Source organism: Opisthocomus hoazin, chromosome 1 (assembly GCF_030867145.1).
Source record: "Opisthocomus hoazin isolate bOpiHoa1 chromosome 1, bOpiHoa1.hap1, whole genome shotgun sequence".
NCBI lineage: Eukaryota > Metazoa > Chordata > Aves > Opisthocomiformes > Opisthocomidae > Opisthocomus > Opisthocomus hoazin.
In genome coordinates, this window is record NC_134414.1 from 71,816,773 (window position 1) to 71,842,872 (window position 26,100).

General features: G+C 46.5%; 1 protein-coding gene across 6 annotated transcripts in view; it reads right to left on the minus strand.

Moving 5' to 3' along the window:
* Nucleotides 1–8,262: 8,262 nt before the first annotated feature.
* The window catches only part of ADPRHL1 (ADP-ribosylhydrolase like 1), a 34,986-nt gene continuing 17,148 nt past the window's right edge, over nucleotides 8,263–26,100 (minus strand). Inside the window, exons 6-9 of one of the 6 annotated variants that reach the window (XM_075425265.1) lie at nucleotides 22,622–22,754; nucleotides 21,194–21,347; nucleotides 14,318–15,003; nucleotides 8,263–13,519 (exon numbers count right to left, since the gene is read on the minus strand). In XM_075425265.1, the coding sequence (XP_075281380.1) occupies nucleotides 10,230–13,519; nucleotides 14,318–15,003; nucleotides 21,194–21,347; nucleotides 22,622–22,754 (4,263 nt within the window). In that variant the 3' untranslated portion in view covers nucleotides 8,263–10,229. Of the gene's footprint in view, nucleotides 15,004–20,459; nucleotides 21,348–22,621; nucleotides 22,755–26,100 lie in introns of those variants that run through there. The other 5 variants (XM_075425255.1, XM_075425273.1, XM_075425283.1 and 2 more) reach the window with 5 other exon arrangements.

Consider the following 26,100-nt stretch of genomic DNA (forward strand, 5'->3'; position numbering starts at 1 on the left):
GGACCTTGCTGTGGGACCTTCGGAGTCAATCTGTCAATATGGTTATCTCTTAATTCCTGTCTGTGTATTTACTAAAGACTGTAGGGAAGATGAGAAAATGATAGCATGATCATCATATACCTTTATGTTGCCTCCTGGAGGAACAGTCTTCATGCTTTTGTGCTGTGGATGGTGGCTGCTGCTGCAGTGGGTGGTGAAGTTCCTTCCCTATTCCCACCACGAGTAATAACGCCTCCCGTTCAGCCAAAGTGCCGGTATTACCGTCTGCAGGGCAATGTCCTCACGCCCACTACACAGCTGGTCACGCACACAGAACGAAGCATTACAGGAGAGCTGTTAGGGAGGGTGAAGGGTTAACTCTTAGCTATCAGTCACCCTCAGGCGGTATTTGTGTTTCAGATTCCCTCAGGGATGCAGGGCTTCATCCCCCACCCTCCGCCCCCGCCCTTGTCAGCATCCAAGCGGCAAACCCGCCATCTGCAGGCCAGAAGCCCGCTTGGCAGGGACCGGGGGATGAAACAGCCCCAAAAGCTCGGGGCCACCTCGCTTGTGCTGGCCTTAGGATGTCCTCTCCTTTTACGCACCGGTCAGCAAAAGGAAATCACCCTTTGGTTTTATCCCAAAGGAGTTCAGAGCGTCTGACTCTGGAGCTTAATCCAATCCCAGTGGATAGTATTAAAAATATTTATAAACTTGGCCTGGATGTTCTTCCGCAGCAGGCTGCTGCTACCCTTGCTAGTGGTGTCCTCGCGCCTGGTCTTGGTGGCAAGGAGAGCCCACGCTGCGGGGCTCTGGCCCCCTTCGGCTCCCCAGCCCGGGACTGGACACCCTCTCCCCTCTATAAGAAATCAGCACTGGTCTCCCCATGAAACATGGTTTTAATTGGAACATACTGTTTCATAAACATATTTTTTCCCATGAGAACATGTTTTATTTTTGAAAGATACTAAAACACGGTGTTTCGGGAAGTTGAAGCTTTCTTTGTCAGGCTGGAGGAACATTGCTGGAATGCATTGTTCTATTTAAAATAAATTTTAAGAAGAAAAGTTACCTTATTTCAGTGGCTGTCTTGTAGTGCTCCAGAATCACAGTTGCATCCAATTAACAGTAAAAAGTCAAAACCTGAAGAAAATGTTTCATTTTTACAACATTATTTGCATTCAGCGCTTAAAAAACCCAAGAGGAAACTGAGGCAACCTCAGTTTCACCCCATTTTCAATAAAAGCTATCTGAAAGCTGCTGAAAGGAAAGCACACATAGCCCAGCTCCCCAAGCAACAGAAAGGTTTGACGGCACCACAGAGGGACCAGAAAATCTGCAGCCCTGCCTTTACCAGCCCTGTAAGCCGTGTCCTAAACACCATCACACAGCACGCTAATGAGAAACAGCAGAGCCTTGTTACTGCTATGCTTCCTGCTCATAATTCACCATGCGTTTGGCCCCACTTGTCCCAGTAACTGTGAGCAAGACCCAAGCTGGTCCACCACGGCCTCCTCTGGCTCCTATCAGAAGTTTGGTGATGGTCTTATCCCACCTGGAGCTTCTGCTGTGGAGGGAGCTGCTCTGCTGCCGTAGGGTTACAAGGAAGGCAGCCACCAGGCAAAGGCCTGCCCAGCGAACCCACCAAAACTTTGGGGTCCTGTCGCTGCTGGTTGACTTAACACACTCCTCCAATCCTTCATCAGTCATGGGGCACTCAAAGTGGAATCTTAATGATCTTCACAGAGGCTGTCATGATCTCACGGCCTTGAGAAGTGAAGCTGAACTGCTCTTCAGCCCCTGGGAAGTGGACAATTATCTCATCGTAGTTTAGCCTCTGAGATCTGCAAACAGCTGATTTTTAATTTAAACCTCGTTTTCTAAAGGAGAAAGCACAAAGAAAGACCTGATTTTTCAATTCTGTTTGCCTAGAGCTGCGGGCTAGTGGTGTACATTGGAGAGCAGTGACCACTTATTTTAAGACATTTTAAGAAGTCAGCGGACCAATTTTTTAATAGAAAACCAATCCTCAGCAATAGCTTGTTTGAAAGGGAACACCCAAAGGTAGCGCCTGTGCCCCAAGTCTGTGGCTTCCAGGTGAATTCTGAAAACAAGGGACTGAAAATAATAAATAAGAGAATAATATAATAATAATCTGTAAATAATAGAAAATAATAAATGTATTCTTCAGTCTGACTTTTCACATTGTCTGGAGACTTCAGGTGAGCTCTTGGTGTGGCCAGACAGGTGGTACGTTCGCATACATACCCTTGTTCCGGGCCACCATGGCCCAGAGAACTTATATATCACGCACACAAAGACAGGCAGCGAGGTGAGGGGAAAAGGCATTCATTCCCATTCCGCAGACGGAGAAGCAAGGCATGGGAAGAAGCTGATTCTTTTGACATCAGACTTACTGTATTGGGCACGGGGACAAATCAAGACTTACCTGTGTTTTTGTTACCTTTCCTTAGGAACATCTTGTGCTTAAGTGCTTGCTTCCATGTGATACTTCTACAAGTCTGTTTCTTCTAATTCTTAGTGACATTCAGCTTCACACTAGCTCCTGCCGGGAATCGTGCTCCCACGCGCTTTACACCCACACTTTGTGCCTTTTTAGAACATGGGTTGTACGAGCTGGTGAAGAGAAACGCCGGGGGAACATCGGACGGCCTCAAGCAACCCCGTTTGGGTGATGGCAGGGGAGTCACAACTTGACTAAATATAAAATATAAAAACTGTTCCCTGTGTACAGGATCACTCTTATAACCTGCATGTGAAATCACTCTGATAACCTGCGTGCTTGCGTGGGTTGTGTCCCACCACAGCTCTGCCCACTCCCCACCGCGCTTCTCATGCTCAGGGGCCAGCTCATCTACACATCCCCTGGAGAATTAACGCTGAAAGAGCCGAAGGAGGGGTGAGGATCAGTGGCAGTGATTTTGGAAGAGGAGCCAGACGTACAGGACGATGGCGAGCGTGGGTGGGAGGCTGCTGTCCTGGTATCCCTGCACTGCTCGTGTCTGGGCGGTGGGTCCAGGCTGGGTGCTTGCTGGACCCTGGCCACAGCTGGCCCCCGAGCTCTCCGCTGCCTGCAGACTGTGATGTCCTCTGTTTTGGAGGTGGGATTCATGGATGGATTAAGTGCCGACAATTGCACAGACAGTTTGTGATGAGCAAGGACATAACTGATCTTGGCTCCTCCAAAACATCTTCCCATGGGGCAGGGTGAGCCCTCAGCAAGATCTCTCTCTTCCCTTCACTGGTGTTTGAAGGAGCAGAAGAAAGGCCCAGCTCAGGCGAGGGCCAGTGGTCTCCCTCAGGTTTGCTCCTGACAGGCTGGCCCCAGATGTGCCCGACTGCTCCAGCCGAGCAGCAGGCAGGGCTGGAGCACTAGCAGGTCACCCTGGACTGCTCTGTGGGTGACTGTATTTCCATATTCAAGGGTTCAGTTTTGTGTGTTTCACGTTCTGGAGGGGACAGCATCCGGCAATCTCAACAGTAATGCTGTTTTGCTTAAAGGTTATGTATGACGGAGTAGCTGCCTGAGGCCTTTCTGCAGCTCTTACTAATGTTGTCACCAGTTAATGGCTTCTCCTGCCAGCCTCGCATCACGGATAGCCAAACCTGATCCAGCCCTGCCACAGCACCAGGTTTGTTTCAAGTGTGCATTTAATCACTCCCATTACCAAGCAAAAACAAGATAGGAAGCCACGTCAGGTCATGCAGCCCTGGCCGGCCACCCCAACCCTCCGGGCAGCGTGGGAGGAGGAGGCTGGTCCCACCAACCTGCTCCTCAGCCTGTCACCGCTCCTGTTTTGGCAGCTGGAGTCACCTCCCTGGCACACAGCCTGCTCTTTGCCCGCGTCTGAGGAGCCGGAGGGGACAGGGTAGCAAGGAAAGAGCTGCAGAAATGCAGCTTGTCGCGCTCTTTTCAAAGCCACAACATTTGCCTAATGAGTGCACCGTGTCTTCCACCTATTCCCAGCTGTCCCACGAAACTCAGCATGTGTCAGCTCTCTTGGGCATAATGAAAACAGTTTGCATACTGATGAGACACTCTCAGGCGCTGTTTGTCTTTGTTTCTCATACTCCTTGCTTGATAATGACAGAATGATTACAGGATCATTATTTTGTATGCTTTTATTATTTTCATCTCCTCAACACACTAGTAAGACTCAGTGGTACAGATAAGTAACGCATCTAAGATGGAAAACAGTTTTATTAAGAAATCTGTATGGTGTGACAATGGTACAGACGTCGTTGTTACATGATGGGTGTAATTTACATGAGTTAATAAAGAGATGTCTTTTGGGGATTTCTGTTCTTCTGTGATAAGTTTCCTGGACCCTGGAGATACTGAGAGCTGCAGCCTTGGTGGAATCTTGTCTGGATGCTTGGATCACCGCTGCCCGCACTGATCCCATTCTTCAGAAGAATGAAAGACCTCAGCAGCCGGGGCTAGCAATCCAGAGCTGCCTTTGGGTAGTCCGTTGTGTTCCTAAGAATCCCGAGGGGCACAGGCATTTAGCTCTGATGGTGTAACTTGACTAAACATGGTTATTTCTTGGTAAGAGTGAGCTGGGTCTACAGTGTCCAAGAGCTTTTTTTCTCTGACTCCTTCCGGGAGCCTCGGGGCGCACAGTGACAGGAAGAACTTGCCTTCTTTTTAGGCTGCATCTCAACCACAGAAAAACTCTTTCAGCTCCCTGCAAGGGCCAGAGCAACTGGCTCAGCAACTGCCGTGCTGCAGGCCGAAAAGCTGTGCGGTCTGCAGAAAGTGGTTGCAGTTCCTGGCAGGAAAAGCAACCTGCACTGGTTGCATTCCCCCACAGGGCTGCCATGAGCTGGCCGGTCCCCGCATGCCAGTTGATTCATTCACAGCCTTTTTTTGTAGATGCAGGGGCAAGAAGGTGCCTGCGAAGCTCTCCTGAATTACAGAAATCTGTGTCAATTTTTTTAGAAGCGGCTCTGGTTGCCTAACATGAGGCATCTTATGAAAGAATCTTAATTTTCAGATGGCAAGTGCTGAGCATTTCCCCCCAAAATCAGATCCTTTGGATTTTTGGAGTCACTAGCCATTTTCAAAAATATAGGCCTTAACAGCTATTTGGTGGCTTTTTGAGGATAACCAGTTCAGTGCATTATAGATTTTTATGGCTTTATTATCTCAGGAAATTTTCCCTCTGGCAGTATGTTCCTGCTGTTGCACGACACGCATCATTGAAAGCCTGCCCTAGCGCTCGCTTGCCAAGTGAAAATCCCGCTGTCTTGCGAAGTTGTTCTTGCACCTGCAGCTCAGTGAAATACAAGCAACTGAAGGCACATTCAGGACAAACCAAGTACCGGAACGGGAGGTGTCTAGCAAGTCCCAAAGCTGTTCCAGGTTTCAGATCAGAAGAGGTAAAACACCGACCTGCTGCTTCTTTGGCTTTTCAGTGTACAAAAGCCTTTTAGTTGGCAGGAAAGTGAATACGCAGCAAGATTTTTTTCCTGTGTTGGACATTCTCATGAAGGAGTGAAAAATGTTTCATTCTATAAGAAGAGATGCTCATGGAAATGACAAAGAGAAATAAGGCTCAGAGGACATGTTGCATTTTGGAAACCACATTGTGAGTAGAGTAATTAAAATTGTTTCTTCTGATAGCTGAGAATTCCCCTGTGCTGATTTTTCAGGTAACATGTAACAGAGGTTTCCTTCAGCCTTCCAGAGGAATCCCTCATCCCAAAATCCGTAAAGATCCTTACTTGTGAGGTTACTCTGGTCATACAGACAAGCTCCTTTTGCATGGTGTCCAGTCCTTACCAGCACAGGAATAAGAGAAGAAACGGTTCTCTGAATGTCTAAATTTCCCTGCTATTCGCACGGCTATGCTCACTTCTGCTCTGCGTTGATCACTGCTTGCTGGCGCCCTACTTTACAAATTCAGCCATTAGATGGAGCGTTTCTACTGCTGGCAGCCCAGAGATTTCACCGGCGGCATCTCGGGGCTGGGAGGGGAGCTTTGCCCGAGTGCTGAATAATCCCTGGGTGCTGGGACCTGCTGGCTGCAGGTGGAAACGGAAAAAGCTAAAATGGAGGGAAGAAGCCACATTTTAATATGCGGTCTTACCTATTCCCTGTAGTGCTTGCTGCTGTTACCAGCCCCATTGACACCTATAAAAGTACAACGGGGAAAACCTGAGTCAAATCGTACAGCTTCAGGTCTTGGTCTCTATTTTGTCATGAGCAACATGTTAAAGGTTGCCCGAGACACAGCGCTAGAAGGTGCTGGTAAATGACGAAGTTATTTCACAGTTCAGAGCCAGAAGTCGAGGGCTGTGTTGCTGTAGGAGATGGTGGGAGAGCAAGGCACGGGCAGAGGGCAGTTGGCCTGGTGCTGAGTTTGGGGACCAAAGGCAGAGATTTGTCCTTCGGTCAGAAACACAGGAGGGTGAGTGGGGCTGCCGGAGACGATGGGAACGTATTTGACATTGGGAAGGAAACTGTGCTACAACACCGGTGTGCAGATATTTTCGGGTCCATGCTTGGTTACCCAAATCACCCCAAACCAACCCTTTTGTGAATGCCGTATTACTAAACCCATCTGAGAGGCATCCTGCTGATGTGAAGTGCTAGGGGAGCTTTTTACTGCGGCCTAATTAGGGAGGACATAAAAAAATCTGAAAGACTTTACTGATGGCTGCTACTCGAAGCCCACCTGGCTTCTCTGCTTGCCCAATCTCTACCCCACCACTTCCCACCGAACACCCCTCAGACCTGCCTCTTCAGCTAGGACCCTCCAAGTACCCCAGGTCCAGCTTGGAGTCGGGACTTCCTTTAAACACCTCCTTTACTCAGGCTTTCAAAAACTCCTGGAAAGGTGCACTTCAGAGAATCCAAAGCAATGGGCGATGCCTGGAGAAATGACATCGTCGTTCATTTTGCCCAGTCCCCTTTAAGAAAATCTCTCTCTACGAGATGCTAATTCTGTAAGACTCAGAAATTTCAGACTATGTGACCACAGAGGTGTAACCTTGAAAAACCTTTTCTACCTGGGCTTTGCTTTTTCTTTATTTTCCATGTGCCTGGCCTGGTTTTGACTGTCTGTCTGTATCTATAGCCAAGCCAGGGCTTTAAGGAAGCATTACTAAAACTGGCAAAAAAATATCCTGCTACGTCTGGTGAGGGCTAAGGACCTAATACCTTTGGTGACCTTGAGAGATGCTTGCCTTGAAAGATGCATTTTAGTAAAGCAGAGGGCTTTAGTATGGTTGAGAAACAGAACCATGCAAAACTATGAAAGCCAAGAGATGTGCCATCAAAAATATCTGTTACCCAGCCAGACAAGGTGAAATGGGAGCCTGGGAGGGCTCCCTTCACTGCCTCTCCTGTGACAAGGCGGGAGATCTGCCTAAAGGAGAGCGGAGGCATGGGGCCTCTCCTCCAGGGGTGAAGGAGGATGGGAAGGACTCCTGGGCACTGGGAACTCAATTTTATTTTCTGTTGTGTATCTCCCTCAGGCAAGGGTGTCACCAGGGTTCAAGCCTTGCCATTTGCACACCTGTTGGCACAGCTGACATAGACCTGTCCACCCCTCCGCAAACTCCTGTTCTTTCTGAAATACCCATTTCTAACGTTTCTTTGCTTGTCACCTGCGCTAAATTTCCTGCCAGCATGGTCTGGAGTGGCTTGTTTCGGGCTGTTGACTGCAAGACACACCAATCCTCTACTGCTCCTCTAGCCATTGCCGCTGGAATTCGTACAGCCGCCCTCTCTCCTTTCCTGGAGGACTGATTGTGTGGACTCTGAAACAAAACTTGGTAATTTGCCTAAGTGAGGCTTTACCCTTGAGGATGCATTTAGTGCAAATCTCTGTCATGTTTTAAGTGCATTTCAGGGAGGAATGGTCAATTGACTTGGAAAGATGATTTATGTCTTACCAGCAGAGATGAAGACATGCAGCAGCCTAAAAGTTAACCCCCACAAGATGACTCTGCCTGACTTGTCCTGAACACAGGGTGCTGCACCTGACTCTGCTAGTGTTGTACCTCTGCTGAGAAAAAAAGACATTGCAGGTGCAAATTGCAAGAGTGGAGAGCCTCCTGGTGCCCACTGACTATCTCTCCTGGGAGCTACCTGCTTAAGGTTTGGTTAACTTCTTTCTGGCAGGCAAAAGTCCTTTAATTTGTTACAGGGCAGTGATATTTCCAGGTGTGAAGAAGGTGCAATCCCCACCCCGCTCCCCCCACCCCCTTGGTAAATTTCTTCTAAAAGATTAGAAAAAGGATCATTAAAATGGCTTCTCCTGTGCTGGCAGGAGAAGCCAGCTAATAGAGAATTTATTATTCAAGTCTGGTGCAAAAGCTTTATGTTGTAAGGACTTTTCTCAAATGGGAAATGAAATAATGTTAGGTTTAGGTTTAGTACGAAGTGGCCTTTACAATTGCCAGCTCATAAAAGCTTGGTGGGTGGAACACACCTCTGTACAGAAGGACGGTCTTCTACCTCAAATAAATTCTGTTTAGCCTCTGTTTTGGGGACCAGTGTGATTTACACATGTGATTTTCATTTTGTGAGACTCTGGATAACAGAAAGCCTAATTCTTGGCATGTTATGAAGGAAAAGAAATCAAAATCTGAGCCTCTTTAGTAGTCAGGGGACACGATGTTCAAGTCCCCTCTTCCTCCCGGCAGCGTCCCCGGCCAGGCTCACGTAGGTGACCTGTGTGCCCTGTGCTGGCAGACGAGTTAGGTCTCAGCTTGCTGCCAGCCTGCTCCTGTCCTCATTCCCTTGCTGGCAGCGGGTCAGGGCACTCTGCCATCCTGGGCTGGAGGAACGGCCAGCCCTCGGCTGCACAGAGTGCGGTCGTGGAGAGCATTTTAAAAATCGAAGGGAATCATAGAATCATAGGTTTAGGCCAGTGCCTCATCACAGGGAGCCACTGCTGCGGGGGCAGCAGGACCTCGCTTGTGTAAACCCTCTCTCTTTCCAGATAGCTCTGCAACTTTGTGCAGGCGAGTCCTTAGGATGTGCCTTCAGGATTCCTCCACAGGGAATTTCAACCCGAATGCGCAGTTACAACACGAAGATGAACTGGTGTATGGGGGGAGTCATGCTGTAAGATTTCTCTGTCTGTCATAGCTTTGCTACCACACCCAAGGCAGCAGCCGTGCCCTCCCTTCTCCAAAACAATGCTCGTCACAAGCAAACTTTGCGCAGAAGCTGCTATTACTGTAAACACAAAAAATCGTATCGCATCGGTAGGATTCAGTGACACTGGCTGCTTCTCAGTGCTCCATTTCACATTGCGTTGTAAAATAAACATTTCTAAGACATTTAACGTGAGCTGCGGCACCTGCCTGATGTCTGTGTGCCCCAGGATTCAAAGTGGAGCAGATGTCCCGGCAGGAATTGAACTGCCCTGGCAAGGTGTTGAGTCTCTGGCTTGCATTGTCCTCAGGAGAGGTCCTCAGGGCCTTTCAGCGTTGAGCTTTTCTGAACTCTTACACTTGTTGCATGTTCATCTGCGGTAATTAAGAACCCCTTGAAATGGTGTGTCTTTACAACAATAGTGCATACAGTGTATGGCCAAAGTGCAAATAGCTTCAGAGGAGGTTAAAACACTATTTTTCCAATATTAATATTAATGAGGCTGAACATTTGCATTCATGGTAAATCCTCTTGTAACATCAACGTCCTTTGAGGATTTTTCTGCAGATAAATGAAGCATTCCCCTCCTTCCCTCACTACTGCTAACAGTGTCACTCAGTGCAGCAATAGATCAACGGTTCCTGTTAATCTGTGAAAAGGCAGAGCTTAGAACAAGTGCTTTTTGACATAATTAAAGCTGACACTGCCTACCACCATTCCTGGAAGAAGTATTAGCAAAGTTTCATTAGAATAAGTAAATACAAATAGAATTCACCCTGAACGGTCGTCTTTGTTACAAACAAAAGCCATTAGTTAGCAAGGAGAGTCTGGAGCAGGGCTGAATTCACACTGATCTCAAAGCCCTTCTCATATTTAATTTATAAACTGATGATTAATTCAGTGATTAGCTAATTCACTTGCAGTGATTGATTTAATTCATGTCTTCAGGCTAATGTTTAAGAAAGGAAAAAACCCCAGCTCAAATAGACGCACATCAATGTCCTTGTGATTAAAAAATGAGAATATAATGCCCTGGAGAGTAAAGGAAAAAAGAAAGATCGAGAGAATCAGTAGCGTGATCTGTTGTAAGTTCTTGCCTAAGCTGTAGCTGTATTTTTTAGCTGTGATGTTTAAATGTGTCAGTTACTCTAATGATCAGTGGTTTGAAAGATGAATCTAAGGGTCTTTCACTGTAGCTTTCCACTGTGTATTTTGAGAATGGTGCTTTAGAGCAGTCCTCCAGTTCCACTTCCCTGTCACTTGTTTCACCAGCTGCCTGCCAACTCCCCTCCCTTTCACCAACATCTTTCTCATGCCTCACCAATTTCTTTGATGAGAGCACTTGGTACTTCTTAAATCCAGGCTGGTTTTTTCTATTTCCAGCAGGATACTCATCTTTTGACGGAACATGAAATGAAGATGATTTGGAGGACTCCTTTGTATTAGACAAACTGGTCTTTTTTGGGACAGCATCACTTTTACATTTTCTACCGTCACTAGGCAATGGCATTTGGTATCGCTTCACATTGTCTACAGTGCCTTCCTTTCCTGAGCCATCATTCCTCTGCTTCTCTGTTTGAGCCAAAGAGCGCAGCTGGTATTTCTCTCGTCTCTCAGGTCCACTCTTCTTTTCTGGACCACCTGTTTTATACACTGCTTTTTCATCAGCTGGTGGTGTCAACTGCTTCTTTTTGGCTGTGATGTTCTTTTCTTGAGGCTTCACCAGCGAATTTGAAGATGGGGACTGGCACATCCCAGAACCTGGATCTTTGCTTTTATCTTCCACAGCGCTTGCATCAGGCTTTGTAAAACTTTCAGATACAGTTTGTTGTTTTTCTCGTCCTGGAATATTTTTCTCAGGCTTTGCTGGTTTACTTGAAGCAGGTAACAGATAGTTCCCAGAACACTGGTGTTTATCATCCTCTTTTATAGCCTTTCTTTTGGGTGACCAGATGTCCTCTGCTGCTGGTGTCTTTTGCTTCCTGTCTCCTGAAGTACTTTTTTCTTGGGATTGCACCATTTTCTTTGAAGAAGGTGACTTCTCAGAACTTGGATCTCCATCTTTTTCTTTTACTTGTTTAGTACCAGGCCTCTTAATGCCTACAGAAGCTGATGTTTGTTCCTTTTGTTCCGGAGTATTCTTTTCTCGAGGCTTAACTGAAGTTTCCGAAGATACTGATCGGTACTTCGTGGAGCTTGCAAATTTGTTCTTCTCTTTTGCAGCATTCATATCAGGCATCGTAAAATCTTCGCAGCTTGTTTGCTGCTTTTCTCCTCCTGGAGTGTTTTCCTCATGCTTTGCTGATTTTCTTGAAGGAGGAAGCTTCTGCTTCCCAGAATTCCGGTGCTCATTATCCTTTTTTGCAGCCTCTGTTTCAGGTGAGCTTTTGTCCTCCGCTGCTGGTGTCTTTTGCTTCCTCTCTCCTGAAGAGCTTCTTTCTTGAGGCTTCAGCACTTTGTCTGAAGAAAGTGGCTGGGGCTTCTCAGAGGTATGTTTTGTCTTCTTTTCGGCTGACTTGTTTTCAGGCTTTCCAAAGTGACCTGGTGACATCTGCTTCTGTGTCTGCAGAGGGTGCGATTTCTTGTCTTGCTTCACCAATGGATTCAGTGGCGGTATTTGATTTTTAGGATCACACAAAGCTTTCCTCTCTCCTTCACAACTCTTTTTATGCTGTGCTGGTTCTTTTTTCGAGTTAGGAGGGGCATTTTCCTCATCAGTAGTCTTATTGTCCTGCCTTGACGTATTTCTTGTTGGCATTGAATAGTTCTTGAACTTTGATTTGATATTTCTTTCCTCTGCACTGCCATTTGCATGTTTCATTGGTTCATTTGATGAGGACAGGTGGTGTTTCCCATTGCTGCAGCAGAGGTTTTCATCTCCTGTCAGATCATGTTCATGTTTCACAAGATCTCTTGAAGGTGTTAGGCATTTCAAACTCTGCCCAGTATTTTTCACTCCTTGAATGCTGGTGTCATGCTTTGATGAAGGTAACTGGGACGTCTGAGGCCTATGAGCATTCTTCTCATCTGAAAAGTTATTATCATCATCCATCATATCACTCGGTATGGATACTATTTCCTTCACAGATTTATTCAAGACATTTCTCTCTTCTCTCTCCCCTGTCTCCATCTTACCATTCTTATGTTTCGTGTCAGCATCTGATGACAAGACCTTACCTTTTTTATGTTTGAAGACTATATTACCACCTTTTGCATGCTTCTTTTGGACTGAGACCAATTCAGTTGATGAAGGAAATAGGTTCTCTTCCAGCATATCACTTACTTGCTTCATGGTATCATCTGAAGTTGGTGTTTGGTTCTTCTCCAAGGGTAATAGCGGCTTTCTTGATAGCACGGTTTTATTTTCTTGTTTTCCTGGCTTCTTGATTGAAAGTGAAAGGCAATTCTCAAGGCTCTGCAATATATTTGTCTCTTCAACTGCAGAGTTTTCATTTTCTGTTTCATCATTTGGGGACAGCCCTTGGTTCTTGAAATCGCATGCTGTTTTCTTCTCCACTGTAGTATTGTTCCGATAGTTTGTCAACTCATATGAAAAGGGTGGTGGGTGCTTCTCATGGCCATGGCCGGCACACTCATCTTGCACACCAAGAGGTCCCTGCCTCACCAGATCAGTAGGTGGAAGGGCTGGGGGATTTCCAAGAGTGTGATGGATTCTTTGTCCTGCGATCCCACTCATTGGTGTTGGTAAAGGTTTTGACGAGGATGACTGCCATGCCTCAGGGTCAGGCCAGGGCATCTCATCTGCAGTGGCCTCTTCACGCTCAGTGAAAGATTTGGATTGATCGTGGCAGGTCTCCAAGTCAGTCAAGGTACTCCTGCTGAGAGCTCGATTGTTTACATGATTCATCATTTCACTTGATGAAGATAATTTGTCCTTCCCAATAGCTTCTTCTGCAATGTAGAACCTGTGCTTCACAAAGTCACCTGGCAAAGGGCTTTGTGTCTTTTCCAAGTGAGAGGAGATGTGCTCTTCTTCTGCAGCACCAGGCTTCTGCTCCTGGCTCTCATTTGAGGAGAGTGTGTGTTTGGCCTGATTTATATCTGGATTTGATATGTCAGCACTGGAATTACCAAAGTTGTTTCGTAGGCTGGGCATTTGAGGAGGCTGTGGCTGCTTGGTTTTGGACTCATTTTGCATTTGGCTGTTAGGTGTTTTATGCTCCACTTCCTTTTTTGTTGGGACATCACTATTCTTTTTGCTAGAAGTAGAGGATATTTTGTCTTCTCTATGATACCTCACTCCTTCTTTGGCTTCCTCAGAACATCTGTCTTTTAAACCTGGTGCCTCTTTTTGGACAATGGGTGGCCTTTTGCCAGAAGCTGGTGTTAGGAACGTTAGCTGTTGATGCTCCATTGAAGGCTCTATTTCATGAGATGCTTGAACTCCTGGAGAGTGAAATGGCAGAATGTTTTCCAGTGCTTTCAGCTCTGGAAAACATTTTTGACCTGCAAGGAAAGGATCGTTTTCTGGCTGTATGAGCTCTGTGTCAGCTTCCTCTGAACTGTATAGGTACATAGTTATTTTAGGAATCTCACCTGTTTCAGTATCCCGAGGACTCTGTTCATGGGATCCTACAGCTATGCTAGAGTAAGGCGACTTAGAAGGTGAACTGTCTTCCTTAACATTTTGAACAGCATTGGTAATCCCCAGTGGTGAAGATGTATCAGGCCCAGCAGGCACATTATTCCTGTCGCAGTCTAGACTACGTTCAGACAAGGGCAGAATGCAGTCTGCAAGATCTTTGTTTTTACAGGTAGTAGAACAGCTATCTAGATTAGGATTAAAATCAGGTCTTTGCTTTGAGGAATCTGTTTTAGCCTCAGCATAATCCTTTTCATCAGACACGTCCTTGGATGCCACCGGTACCTCTTCTTTGTCCTCCCTGTCCTGTGCTGCATTTGCGGGTGTTTTGTGCTCACCAGGCTCTCTGTTGGACCCCCTGTTTTCCTTCAGTGGTGTGTCATGACCAAAAGGCTGCTTTGCAGCATTATTTTTTGACCAGCTCCAAGGATGGTTGATTTCGGTAGCGATGCTGAGCTTGGGCACCGGGACCGTGGAGCACACTAAATATTGGGACTCTGGGGTCTTTATACCTGTGGCTGTCATTGCTGCTGTGCGCAGTACTCTGACCTCTGGCTTACGAATAGTTTTTCTGCTTGGGAAGCTTTTAGTCTTTTTCTCACCTTTGCGCAAGAGCGATGCTTTCACCTCTGCGGCTGAGCAGAGAGCACTTTGTTCAAACTGCTCCTTCAGTTTGGACAGGACCGAACTCTTGTTGACTATCTTTGGCAAACCGCTGTTTGGCCCCTTCTTTTTCCAACTGGGAGATTTCTCCTTCGCTTCTTTTTCTTCAGCAGCTAAAAATTTCTTCAAGATGTTCTTCACTGTGTTTTTCCCAGTCGCGCAACTCCACCTGGCCCTCTCGCTGAGCACTGTGTCTGCATCCTCCTCTGCTGCTTTTCCATCTCCTTTCCTGTCTCTGCTTCTGTCCAGCTTGTTACCAGCCCTGCTCACCCACAGCTTCTCTTTAATGACCAGTTTGCCGACTTCTCTTCTTTTCTTGGTGTACGGTTCGCGATTGTTGTTTAAAAACCTGGACCGCAAGAGCTGAAATCTGGTTGGGTGCTGGCCCCTGTTTGGATCTGGACATGGCTGGTTATAACTCACCTTGTTTTCTTTACCTTCTGCCCATTTTGTCCTCTTTCTGCGGAGCTGAGGGTCGCTGGCTGCGAGCTCGGTGACATAGAGCAGCAGGCTGCTGAGAACAGCAAAAGCCCCTTGCTCTGTTGCCATCCTATTCAGCTTCTTCTTCAGCACCAAAGGGTCTACCAGCATCTTATCATCTCCACAAAAGTGTGTGCTTTTGGTGCTGCGCAAGAGAAAACATGGATGTTCTTTTCAAGCCATCAACATTGCTGCTACCTGCTTACTTTGCTTTAATGGCATGCTGCTGTGTGTAAAATGGAAAAAAATACTTTAATTTAGAACTTCTCAAGAGAGTTGTCGTTAGTGGCCTGTTAAAAAGCATGCAAAGTGCTTTACAAGCTTTGTGAGGCATGGTGCAATGTGAGCGTGCAGGGCTTCACATGGTCCCACATGGCACTGTAGGCTCTTTCTTCTTTGTTTTGAGGCCAGTGGAAGTGCTTAGGGGAGCAAGAAATGCTATTTGGGGTGACCGCATCTCCTCTGTTCCACCCCTCACTCATTTAGTGTTACTGTGTCCTAATGCGAGGGCAACATCGAAGGTGTTTTCCTCTCCTGCTAGGTAAAGTGTAGGCAAAGACAGATATGATGAGAACGCAGTTAATAGGAAAACATGGCTCTGCCTCTGGGTTATAAAACCAGACTCAAACCATCAAAACAAAATATCAAGGCTGAGGAGCACAGATATGCCCTTGATAGTTTTCGCTGTTGGTACAGGCTAGAAGACAATAGGTACCTCTCCAAAACTTAAAAAACCCCACAGGATTTGCAAGATTTGCCTTTTGATAGCATTCAGATCCCACATCAGGACTATGCTCCTAAATCTGCTTTGTGAAGTGTAGCACCAGCACAGCAACCCTGGCAATGTCCCTTGACCACAATTCCCTTTAACGTGGAGCAAGAAGGCTGCTATGTTGGACCTTATGCTTGAGTTTGCAGAATCGAGCCCTTGGACAGCTGCGGATTTAGGCAATGCTTTAATTGGTGCGGATCAGTTACTAAATAAAGTACTGAACTCCACACAAAAGCTGGACCATGAAGTCAATAACAATAGATGGGGCTAGAAGGGAAAAAACCCAAGAGGTGTCAGCTTTCTGACACCACGAAAAGTTGGAAGGTTACTTCACCATGCAGTGAAATAGCTTCGTGCACAGAATGCAGCCTGCATACCGGGAAGGGATTATTTTTTATGAGCAGAAGCGGAATAAACAAATTCTTTAAATACAGCCCACACATAGAAAATGAAGAAAGGCTGCGAAGAGGCTCGTCCTTCAGGGAGTGTTAGGCTTGAAATGTTGGGGAAGTCCCAGCTGTGCCCCAGCAGCTGGTACCCCACAGACTCGGAAAGAAATTGGACCTGGTCCCCCACTGCGATATTATGGGGGCTGTTTGCAAACTGTGGGGCTGGTCCTCGTCCAGCTGGGTAGTGACATTTGGATTCCACTTGGCTACACTTCAAGTGCACATATTGAAAATTGCATCCTTCAGCAGTGGGATGAAGTTGCCATCTTGAGTGGAAGAAGGTTTATTTATAATGACTTTGTAGATATTTTTAAAGGCTAATAAAAGAAAAAAGCGTGACAACTGGTCCATGTTTAATGTGACAAACAATACTTTGTAGGTTTGTATTGGGAGCAACCACATTTCAGCATAGCACAGGTGCATGCTCCCACATGCACAATGTGGTAACATCTATCCTTTCTCTTACTGATTTGACCACAGCCAAGGAAGCAAGGTTCCTGTGTTACACTGAGATCCCTGTTTGTCACAACAATCAGAATGTTCAGAATAAAGTAAAAAACAGAATTCAAGGTATAATTGAGGCTAAAATATCTTGGTTCACTCTCCCTCCTATAGCCAATCTGCTGATACTTTGAAAGCTTCCCGTGGCAGAAGACCACTCCTCTCCTCCCTAAGAAGCGCCTGGTGTATTCAGCAGCATACATGGGGCCATCAACCAGCGTGATTTAGGGTCATCTCTGATGAGAGAACAGCAGCAGAACAAGATGTCCTGCTTATCTCTCCCTTCCAAACTACTTTGGATACAATAAATGGCCACAGCAAAATATGGACTAGTCCTGCTTTCACTGATGTCAGCGTAGCTGAACTACTATTGATTTTGAAGGGAATAAGATCAAACCTCTCTGCAAGGAATATTCACAGTAATTAATCACTTCTCAGCTACCAAATTTGAACAACTTCATGAAAATACTTTACTAGTCAGCTCTGTTCAGAGTTGTCCTTTTATGCTGTTGGTAAAATACATGCTAGAGTTCTCTTATAGGATGCTGCATGAAAGGTAGCATTTATGGGAATACTGCATTGTCTTCAGTACCAAGACATGTTGCGTTATGATCTGTAATCACCAGCAAGCAACAGCAGATGAGCAAACAGCTGTGGCACCTATTTAGGGCATCTGAAGTTCTTCCAAGATGAGCTCACCTGCAAACCAGCCTTATGATTGTGTAAGTCTAAAACACTTTCTGTGCAAGGGCTGTAGTACAACGACGCTGAATTCTGAGACCACCACAGGAAATAGGGTAGTGATGAGGCTGTGTTGCCCAGTGTCTGGAAAACAGCATGCTTCCGCCTTGGATAAGGAGGGCTTCTCAGGTTGGGAGCATGATCAACGTTTTCAACAGGCCTAGACATTATCCCTAATTTTTCTTCACCACCTTTTCCCAAGTTGCATCCTGCTATTCTTAAACTATGTGACCTTTCAATGAAATATAGTAACCTCTATATTAACAATAGACCACCAGCTCTAGTCCCACCTGTGGCCAGGAGGAACCAGGCAGGTACCCCCAGTGCACAGGGGAAACCCCACTCCAGCAGAAGTCACTTCCCGGCAGTGTGAGTTGTGCTGTATGACAAGGCAGAAACTTCGGCTCCTTCCTGATGCTGTGAAATGGCCTAGTATGGACTTCAGCCTCCTTGCCTCTCTCCTCCCCTGCAGATGCTGGTTTTCACTGGTTTTAATGTGTGTGGTGCTGCCTTCACATGCTACTGGTTTCTGGAAGCACTGCTGCATGGTTTTCAGTGTCTGGAGGACAGACCACTTGGACCTCCAGAGGAGGCAAGGCTACCTTCAAAAGCTTCCTGTCTTCTTGGCCCATGAATAATTAAGATGCGTAAGACAGGCAGTTTAGTTATTTATTTATAGGTTCTTTGGTGACACTTATCATGCCAGCATCTGAGTGGCAACAGCCTGATATGCTGATGGGTGGTGGTGCAACCCTATCTCACTGGCTGGCCAATCCCAGGGAAACCTTTCCAGCGAACACTGCCGTGTCATGAAGTGGAGGAAAGCCGATGTGCCACGGCAGAGGAGAGGAGCCAGTGCTCTCCCCAGCCCTGCTCACATCTTCCTGCACCAACACAGCCCTTCCTTTCCCCTCTGTGAGGGCTCCGGAGGCTGCTGAGCACCAAGGCGTAGTGGCATCCCACGGCGTTTGCTAAAAGCATATGGCTGAAGGAGCTTCTCGTTTACTGTCTCTGGTGTGGAGAAGAGAAGGCCCCGTCTCTTCACCCTGAGTTATGTGTTAAATGTCCGACCACCATTTTGCACAGCCACGGGGACAGCGCTCAGGACAGGGCAAGGGCAGTAGGAGGCAGCACTACAGAGACTTCATCCGAGGGCGGGAAAAAAATTGGAAACATTGCCTTGCAGAAGTTGCCAGAGATTGATGGATTTCTCTGACTCACTGTTGGCTGGCTCTGGGGAAATGGCCACGAGCTGGAGCACACAAGGTGCTGCATCCCGTAGACCCCTCGTCCACAGGTATCCCTGTGGCTACCCAGCTCTGCGTGGTGTTTGGTTCAAAGAGCTGCCTGTAGCTAAGGCAACTGGGAGCAGCTCTGCCTGCTCGGAACAATGCACAGGACTTTTTAATGTAGTGCATGAAATGCTGGCCAACATGCTGTTCGCCTCAACAGCTGCAGAAATGGTGCTTTACAAGTCCAATCTTTCAGAACCGCCTTTAAGTTATCTTATTTGTCTCTGAAATGAACTTGGTCCTCCCCAGCCTTGACAGTTATGAATGCTCTTCATTTTTTCATTTTGATTGTGATTTTTTTTTCTAAAGGAAGAGGAAAAGCCAAAGTACTAGAGAAAATCCTACCTGATGCAGTATATGTTCTTCTTTCTTCTCTATTGCTGAACTTATTACAGGTATGCTAGAGGCACCCTAAACTAGAAGGAATGTTTTTAGAACGTCTTGGTATTCTCTTAGATCAAAAGCTACTGACACAAATGTTCCTTTTGGTTTAACGTATCTCCAAAGCAAACCAGAAAGCACATTGCGAAGCTGCAAAGAGAAAACATGCTCAAACAGTGTTTGAAGTAGCTCATAGTACGGAAAACCTTTTCGTACAGATATGGTCATGCAGGCTGCTATTCATAACGACAGGGATCACCTGCTCCTCTTTCTGCCACATAGCATCCCAGTGATGATTCCAGCAATTGCTTACATGGAAAAAGGGGTAGGAAAGTACTCATGTATTTTTAGCTATCTTATTAAAATGCGGTTTGGCAGCTGGAGAAAGATAGGATAAACCAACACCACGTAGGCAATCACAGTGGAGATTAGCAGGTGCTACGCAGACCTTAATTCCTGAACTTCTGAGGTAAAATACAAAGTTAAACACCAGGGACAAATTCTGTGCTTCCTTCTTCTCTGTTGTTTCACTGAGGATTGCAGATTTGTGCCTGTGCATCTGTAGGTGCATCAGAATTTCCTCACTGAGGTCTACGGTTTACTTTGTCTGCAGTATGTAACTTTTAACTGAATCAGTTTGTTGGTTTTCTTTAAAAATATAAAAAAAAAATTGAAAAGAGTTTAAAAAGGAAAAGGGAAAGGGAAAGGAAAATAAAAAATAAAAGACAAAGAAAAAGAAAATGGAAAATTTAAAAAAGTTGAAGAAGAAGTTGGAGACGTGAGGTGAGGGGAAGGAAAGGGGAGGGGAGGGGAGGGGAGGGGAGGGGAGGGGAGGGGAGGGGAGGGGAGGAGAGGAGAGGAGAGGAAAGGAAAGGAAAGGAAAGGAAAGGAAAGGAAAGGAAAGGAAAGGAAAGGAAAGGAAAGGAAAGGAAAGGAAAGGAAAGGAAAGGAAAGGAAAGGAAAGGAAAGGAAAGGAAAGGAAAGGAAAGGAAAGGAAAGGAAAGGAAAGGAAAGGAAAGGAAAGGAAAGGAAAGGGGAAAGGAAAGGGGAAAAAAGGGGAAAAAAGGGGAAAAAAGGGGGAAAAAAGGGGAAAAAAGGGGAAAAAGGGGGAAAAAGGGGGAAAAAGGGGGAAAAAGGGGAAAAGAGGAAAGGGGGAAAAGGTGAAAAGGGGGAAAAGGGGGAAGGGGGAAGGGGGAAAAGGGGAAGAGGAAAAAGGGAAGAAAGGGAAAATAGAAAAAAGAGAAAAGGATAAAAAGGATAAAAAGGAAAAAGGAAAGAGGAAAGAGGTAAAGCAGTAGTAATTATTTTCTTCCTGGGGTTTTTGTGGTGCGCAAACTTCTGAAATGTATCACAGCCTGACTGCTGACCTATTACAACTGCTTGAAGACCTCAGCCAAAAATTCTGACACTGATATAGCAACATATAATCTACTCAGTCTAAAAATAAAGAATGATGCTTAGAAAACAGTGTAAGATGGATTTATTTACAAATATTCCAGCCACTTGTATTTTAAAAAACTTTTGTTCTGAAGACTGAAGAATGATAAAAGTGTAATTCAGAAATTTTAGACACAATGATGCTTCGCTGTTCCTTGAGGGTATTTTTAGTGTTGGCTTTTCCTTTTCTGGAAGCTTCTAATGTAACAATACCTTGCACCACAGTGCTGATGCGGGGATCAGTGGTTCATTAAAAGCTAATCCGTGAGACATTAGGTTTACAAGTGCCACAGACACATTAGATTTGACAACAAGAAGGAACAGCAGTGGTGAAAGGATTGTCAAATATACAGAGAATATCCCCGTAAGTGGGTACTACTATTAGTTTTGCAGGAAAGCATTAGTTCTGAAAATTAATTTTGTCTGTGTAATTACTGGTCACAGGTGTTTAGGAAGTGGTATTATAGCAAGTTAGACTGAAATAAATCAAAAGAGGTTTTATTTATTTTTTTCCATTTGATATTATCTCACTGATTTAAGCAGCAGTCTTTATACTCAGAATTCCCTACATCTGTAAAAAAACACAAAGACTGTAAGTATCTAATCACTCTTGAATAATTCAGCTATCTTCGCTTGCACATGATCTACATACAGCCTTTCAGACTAACTCTCGGCTAACTCCTTTGCTATGAGCGTCAGTCAGTTATCTACAGGGTTTGAGACAGTCCTTATAGAAAGAGAAAATGGCAGAAACTGCTTTACTTTTCCTCCATGGATAGTCGGTAAAGATTTTCCCCCAAGTATTCGAGCCTCTCCCGTTGTTCCAGATCCTGGTACAAGCCTTTGGGGACCTTGCTCAGGCCGTAAACCAAGCCGTACAGGCAGCCAGCGATAGACCCAGTAGCTGCGCTTTCTCCTGCAGGTTTAAGCACAATTGCAATGGTTTCCTGGTATCACCTTTACATACACAACCAAAAACCGTGCTGCACAGAGGAGGAAATACTATTCTGCCGATGAAGGGTGGTGGGGGCATGTTGGGTCAATCCCAAAGGCTTGCACCGCCCCATGTCCTGCCTCTGGCAGTGCTGGGTGAGGATGCCCAGGGAAGAGAGCGATGCCACAGCAATGCCTCTGTGGCATGCGCTCCTGGGCCAGGAGCTTATATGGTTTGGGGAAAATCCACTGCAACACAACAGCTCTTGCAAGCAGCTAGCCATCACTAGGAAAAAAGGAGGGAAGAGTGGTTGCAGGGGTGCCTGCTACCTGGCAAACCTCCTGGATGGGAGAGTGTACCTTCCTTCCTAACAGCACAGCATGGCTTTGCACATGCTTTAAAACATCTGTGGTCAGCAGGTCAAGGGCCACAAAAGTGGTCAGAAGGCTGGAGCCTATGAGAGAGTTGGGGCTGTTCAGCCCGGAGACGAGAAGGCTGCGGTGAGACCTTATAGCAGCCTTCCAGTACTTAAAGGGGGCTTGTAAGAAAGACGAGCACAAACTTTTTAGCAGGGCCGGTTGCGACAGTACAAGGAGTAATGGCTTTAAGCTAAGGGAGGGTAGATTTACTCTGGATATAAGACAGAAATTTTTCTACAATGAGGGTGGTGAAACACTGGAATGGGTTGCTCAGAGAGGTGGTAGATGCCCCATCCCTGGAAACATTCAAGGCCAGGCTGGATGGGGCTCTGACCAACCTGGTCGAGTTGAAGATGTCCCTACTCACTGCAGGGGGGTTGGGCTAGATGACCTCTAGAGGTCCCTTCCAACCTAAACCATTCTATGGTTCTATGACTCTACTGTGATGACGGTGAGTAGCACTGATGGCCCACGCAGTGCCCACAGGTTCATGCCTGCCGGGCTCTGCAATGAGGGGCCATGAGCCATCTTGGTTTCACCGTGTGCAGTTAAAAGGTCGCATTGCCAGAGGCACTGGCATTTTGCAAGGAGAAAGATGCCAGCCCTTTACTAAGTCATGTTGAATTTTCTTCTTGTGCACCTCTCAAGACTGTGAGACTTAGACAGAGCAACATTTGAAAAGCACCGTAAGCAGCACATGTGGCAGCTGGTAAAACCACGGGCACAGAAATGATGGGCAACATGGCAGATTGGCCAACAGTGGCAGCCGCCAGCCCGAAGGTCTCTGTCCTGCCCCCAGCGTGGGAGCCAGGGGCGGGAGCCGCGGGGGGCCCTCACCTCCGTGGAACATGGAGCGGTTGCAGAGCTCTGTCCAGTCCCCGCCGCAGCCCAGCAGGGCATCGTAGGCGATCATGGGGGCATCATGGCCTCGCCTGCCGCCCCGGCCTTCGGAGCTCCACCTCCTGTACGTCTGTGGGAGAAATGACGTTGGTGGGGTTAGGGTGATGAACATAGGGGTGCGGGGCACATGGCTGCGCCGGCGTGGCTTCCTCCCTGCCAGGCAGGAGTGGTTCATCTCGCAGGGGAGTGGCACGAGGAGAGCTGGCTGCCGCAGCCCAGGCGATGCCCGAGATGCGGGTACGAGCCTGCACCCCAGCTTAACGCACCGAGTTCTTGGCAGGCCAAGAACTTGGGTTGATTTAAGCAAACAAGCCAAGAACGCCCAAAAGTAGATCGAGATAGCTTCCAAGTTCACGCCCTAGATGTTCCTTACTATTAAAAAAAGTAGGGTTGGTAAAGGCCTATTCTGTCAGTTCTCTTCCAGCCTCTTGGAAGTATTCTAAACTCCTCATATCACACATTTGCAAATGTTTCAATTAGCGAAGTTTTACATGGGCGGTGAAAAAGCTCTGACTCGGTAATTTCTTTAGGGGCCCAGTTTCAGACTGTGTTAATTCAAGCCCCCTTCGCTGACTTTTTCTTGCCAAACCCTTTCTCTCCTCTTCCACAAGCATTTATTGAACAAGAGGGAAAATAATTTGCAAATGTAAGAAACATTCCTTCCCCAGGAGCAGAAAGAAGAAAAAAACCCCAAAGCCGACAGCTCGGTTTGCAAAGAAAAAACTGATTTTCTCTAGAGGAGGTACCTCCAGAACTCACTTTTTCCTGCCCAAATTCCCCAAATGAACTCAACAGTGATAAATTTATAGCAAAAACCCCCCTTCCTTTAAAGGAGATGTGCAGCTTTATTTCCTGAAGTTTAAGTTACGTTATGGTAAGTTGAATTGTTGCTGCTTGGCTGGCTCTTGGCTTCTGCAACATGTATGAAGGGTTTGCATTTCTATCTATTCACTTTCACCTCAGCCGTTACATACTCGGTTGTGGTTTATCTTCAAATACCTACAAGGCAGAGTTGGGCTACAGCTTCACTCCGCTGCTTTCTTTTTTTCTTTCTTTTTTTCAATCTAGAGAGGGTATTTATGTGTTTGTGCTGTCCTCTGACACAGGCAAACTTTCCAGCCTTACTGCTGCAGTCTGGATGCTGGTGAAGCAGCAGTGACACACGTGTAATACCAGCAAAGGCAAGAGGACGAAGCGTGGAGGTGCTATTCTGGGTGTGCAGGCAGGCGGCTCAAGTGTCGCTCCATTTAGCCCTTAAGATCCTCTGCGCACCTCTGATGTCATCTCGCCTTGCTGAAACATATTTACCCTAAGGATAGCTGTCCTCAGGACCAAGCTCGGGGGGACTTAACTGCACTGAGGCAGCATTTTTCAAGTTTTTCAAAAGTGCAGCCTCCTTTGGACTCCTGTGCCTTTGTGCAGCCCTGCGACGTGGCACCAGGCTGGCTTCCCCAGGGTGGGTGGGCGAGGGCTGGTGGCACTGAGTGCGTGGACAGGGTTGTCAACACCCAATCCCTCCTGCTGAAGGCACCGAGCTGCTGCCAGGCCCTGGAGGTAATTCACGTGTCCCCTCCTCGCTGCAGACCCCTGCAGTCAGTAATTACAGCTGTCTCCAACTTCCTTGCCCTCCAGGAGCTGACCTGCTGCTGGCTAGCACTCCCTTTCCTTCCATTATGTTTCCCTTTCTGGGTCCTTTCACAGTGCTGATTTAAGCAACTCCATCTTGAGGGGATGAGATTCTCAGAGCCTAATTGGCCTGGATGACTTTGGTTTGGTTTCTCTCCCGTTTTGTCACACATCGTGTCCAGCGTAGGAAAGTGAGCAGCGCCAGTGACTGGTTTGCAGAAGCAAGAGTGAGCCCGAGTGCGGAGCAATGTCTGCCTGTTCACTGTGTATCTAGCAGCTTCCAAAAGTGAATCACTGAAAAGTTATTCATCCTACATTGGCCCATCTTGCATTTATACATTCAAGAAGGGGTAATTTGTCTTTTATCCCCACATTTCTAGTTATCTCCAAATTTAAGCTGTGGTCGCTGCTGTGTACCATTTTGAGGTTTAATTTTTTTTAGAGAGAGAAATTGCCTTCACAACATACTTCTATCAATCCAAGCCACATTTGAGGGCTTCACTTTCACATCTCCTGCCACTGGTGTGCCTGCAGAGAGATGCGCCTGGTCAAGCAGGAACATGCATACAGTCACCCGTTGGCAAGAGCGGTGCCAGATATTGGTGCTTTCCCAATTGCCTGTAGAAAGGCAATGAGCTATAACTCCAGATACAAGTGGCCAGTTAGCCTGGGGGGAGTGCAGAGGAAAGAGTTCCTGGGAAAAAGGCAGGAAGGATGGTTACCTTGTCCTCGTTTATTCTTTCCATGGCTATTAACACATTCGGCTTATAAGCGAATTAAGTCACTTGACTTCCGTCAGGCTGTGATCTCTGGCTGGCAGCGGAGTTTGAGGGTCAAGAAACATTTTCCTTTCTTGTGCATCAAAATAAATAGCTCAGCAGGCCAAACTAGTTGAGCTTGGGTAATTAAGGTAAGTTCTGTTTCTGCATTAGGAATTCATGCAGTTCTCTCTTGAAATGATCATGGGGAAATACTGTTGGCTTTAATCTCTCCTAAAGCTCTGCTAAGACTCTGGTAGAATTGTAAGGAACAAAAAACTAGTGGCAAATTCATGGCACTGAATGAATAAAATAAAACTGGAAGGGGATCTATTCTTTAGAGTGGGCAATTTCTTATTACCCACAGTCAATCTACCTTCCACTGGCGCTTTTCACTGTGTAGATGAGCACCTAAATATATACAAAGCGACTTCTCAGAATAGAACTCTGCTTTAATAGTCTAGAAAAAAGGATTGATTTACAAGAAAAGGTGACAAGAGCCACATATTTATTGCTTAGTTGCTAAATGGAGAGCTTTGAGAAGCGCCAGCACATATCAGAAAGCTGTAAACACCAAGGAAGAAGATACGCTATTTCTCTTGAGTTAAGAATGTATAACCTGAATCCACAAGGCAAAATAAAGATCATGTATACCATAAAATAGTATCCCAAGGGACATGGTGCAACACCATCTCTCGAGACACTTGAAACTAGCCTGGGCCCAGCCTGAGTTGCCAAAGAATTGCTCAGGGTGGCTGCTCTTCTCTTCAGAGGACCATAACCAAGTCCAGCACCGACTACCTGGGGGGATTTCTGTGGGACTCAGTCCACTGCTCCACCAGGCTTTAATACGAGCCCTCGGTGAGACATTAGCCTTTTCTGCCCTCAAATAGCCGTGGCTTATGTTTTGTACCTGCTCTGGGCATCGACACCTCTGACCATGAAGTCTGCCTCTCAGCACTGTTTTCTCCCATTGCAGCAACCCCAGGACCGGTGGCAACTGCTTTTTTATGCTAACACATACCCGAGCCA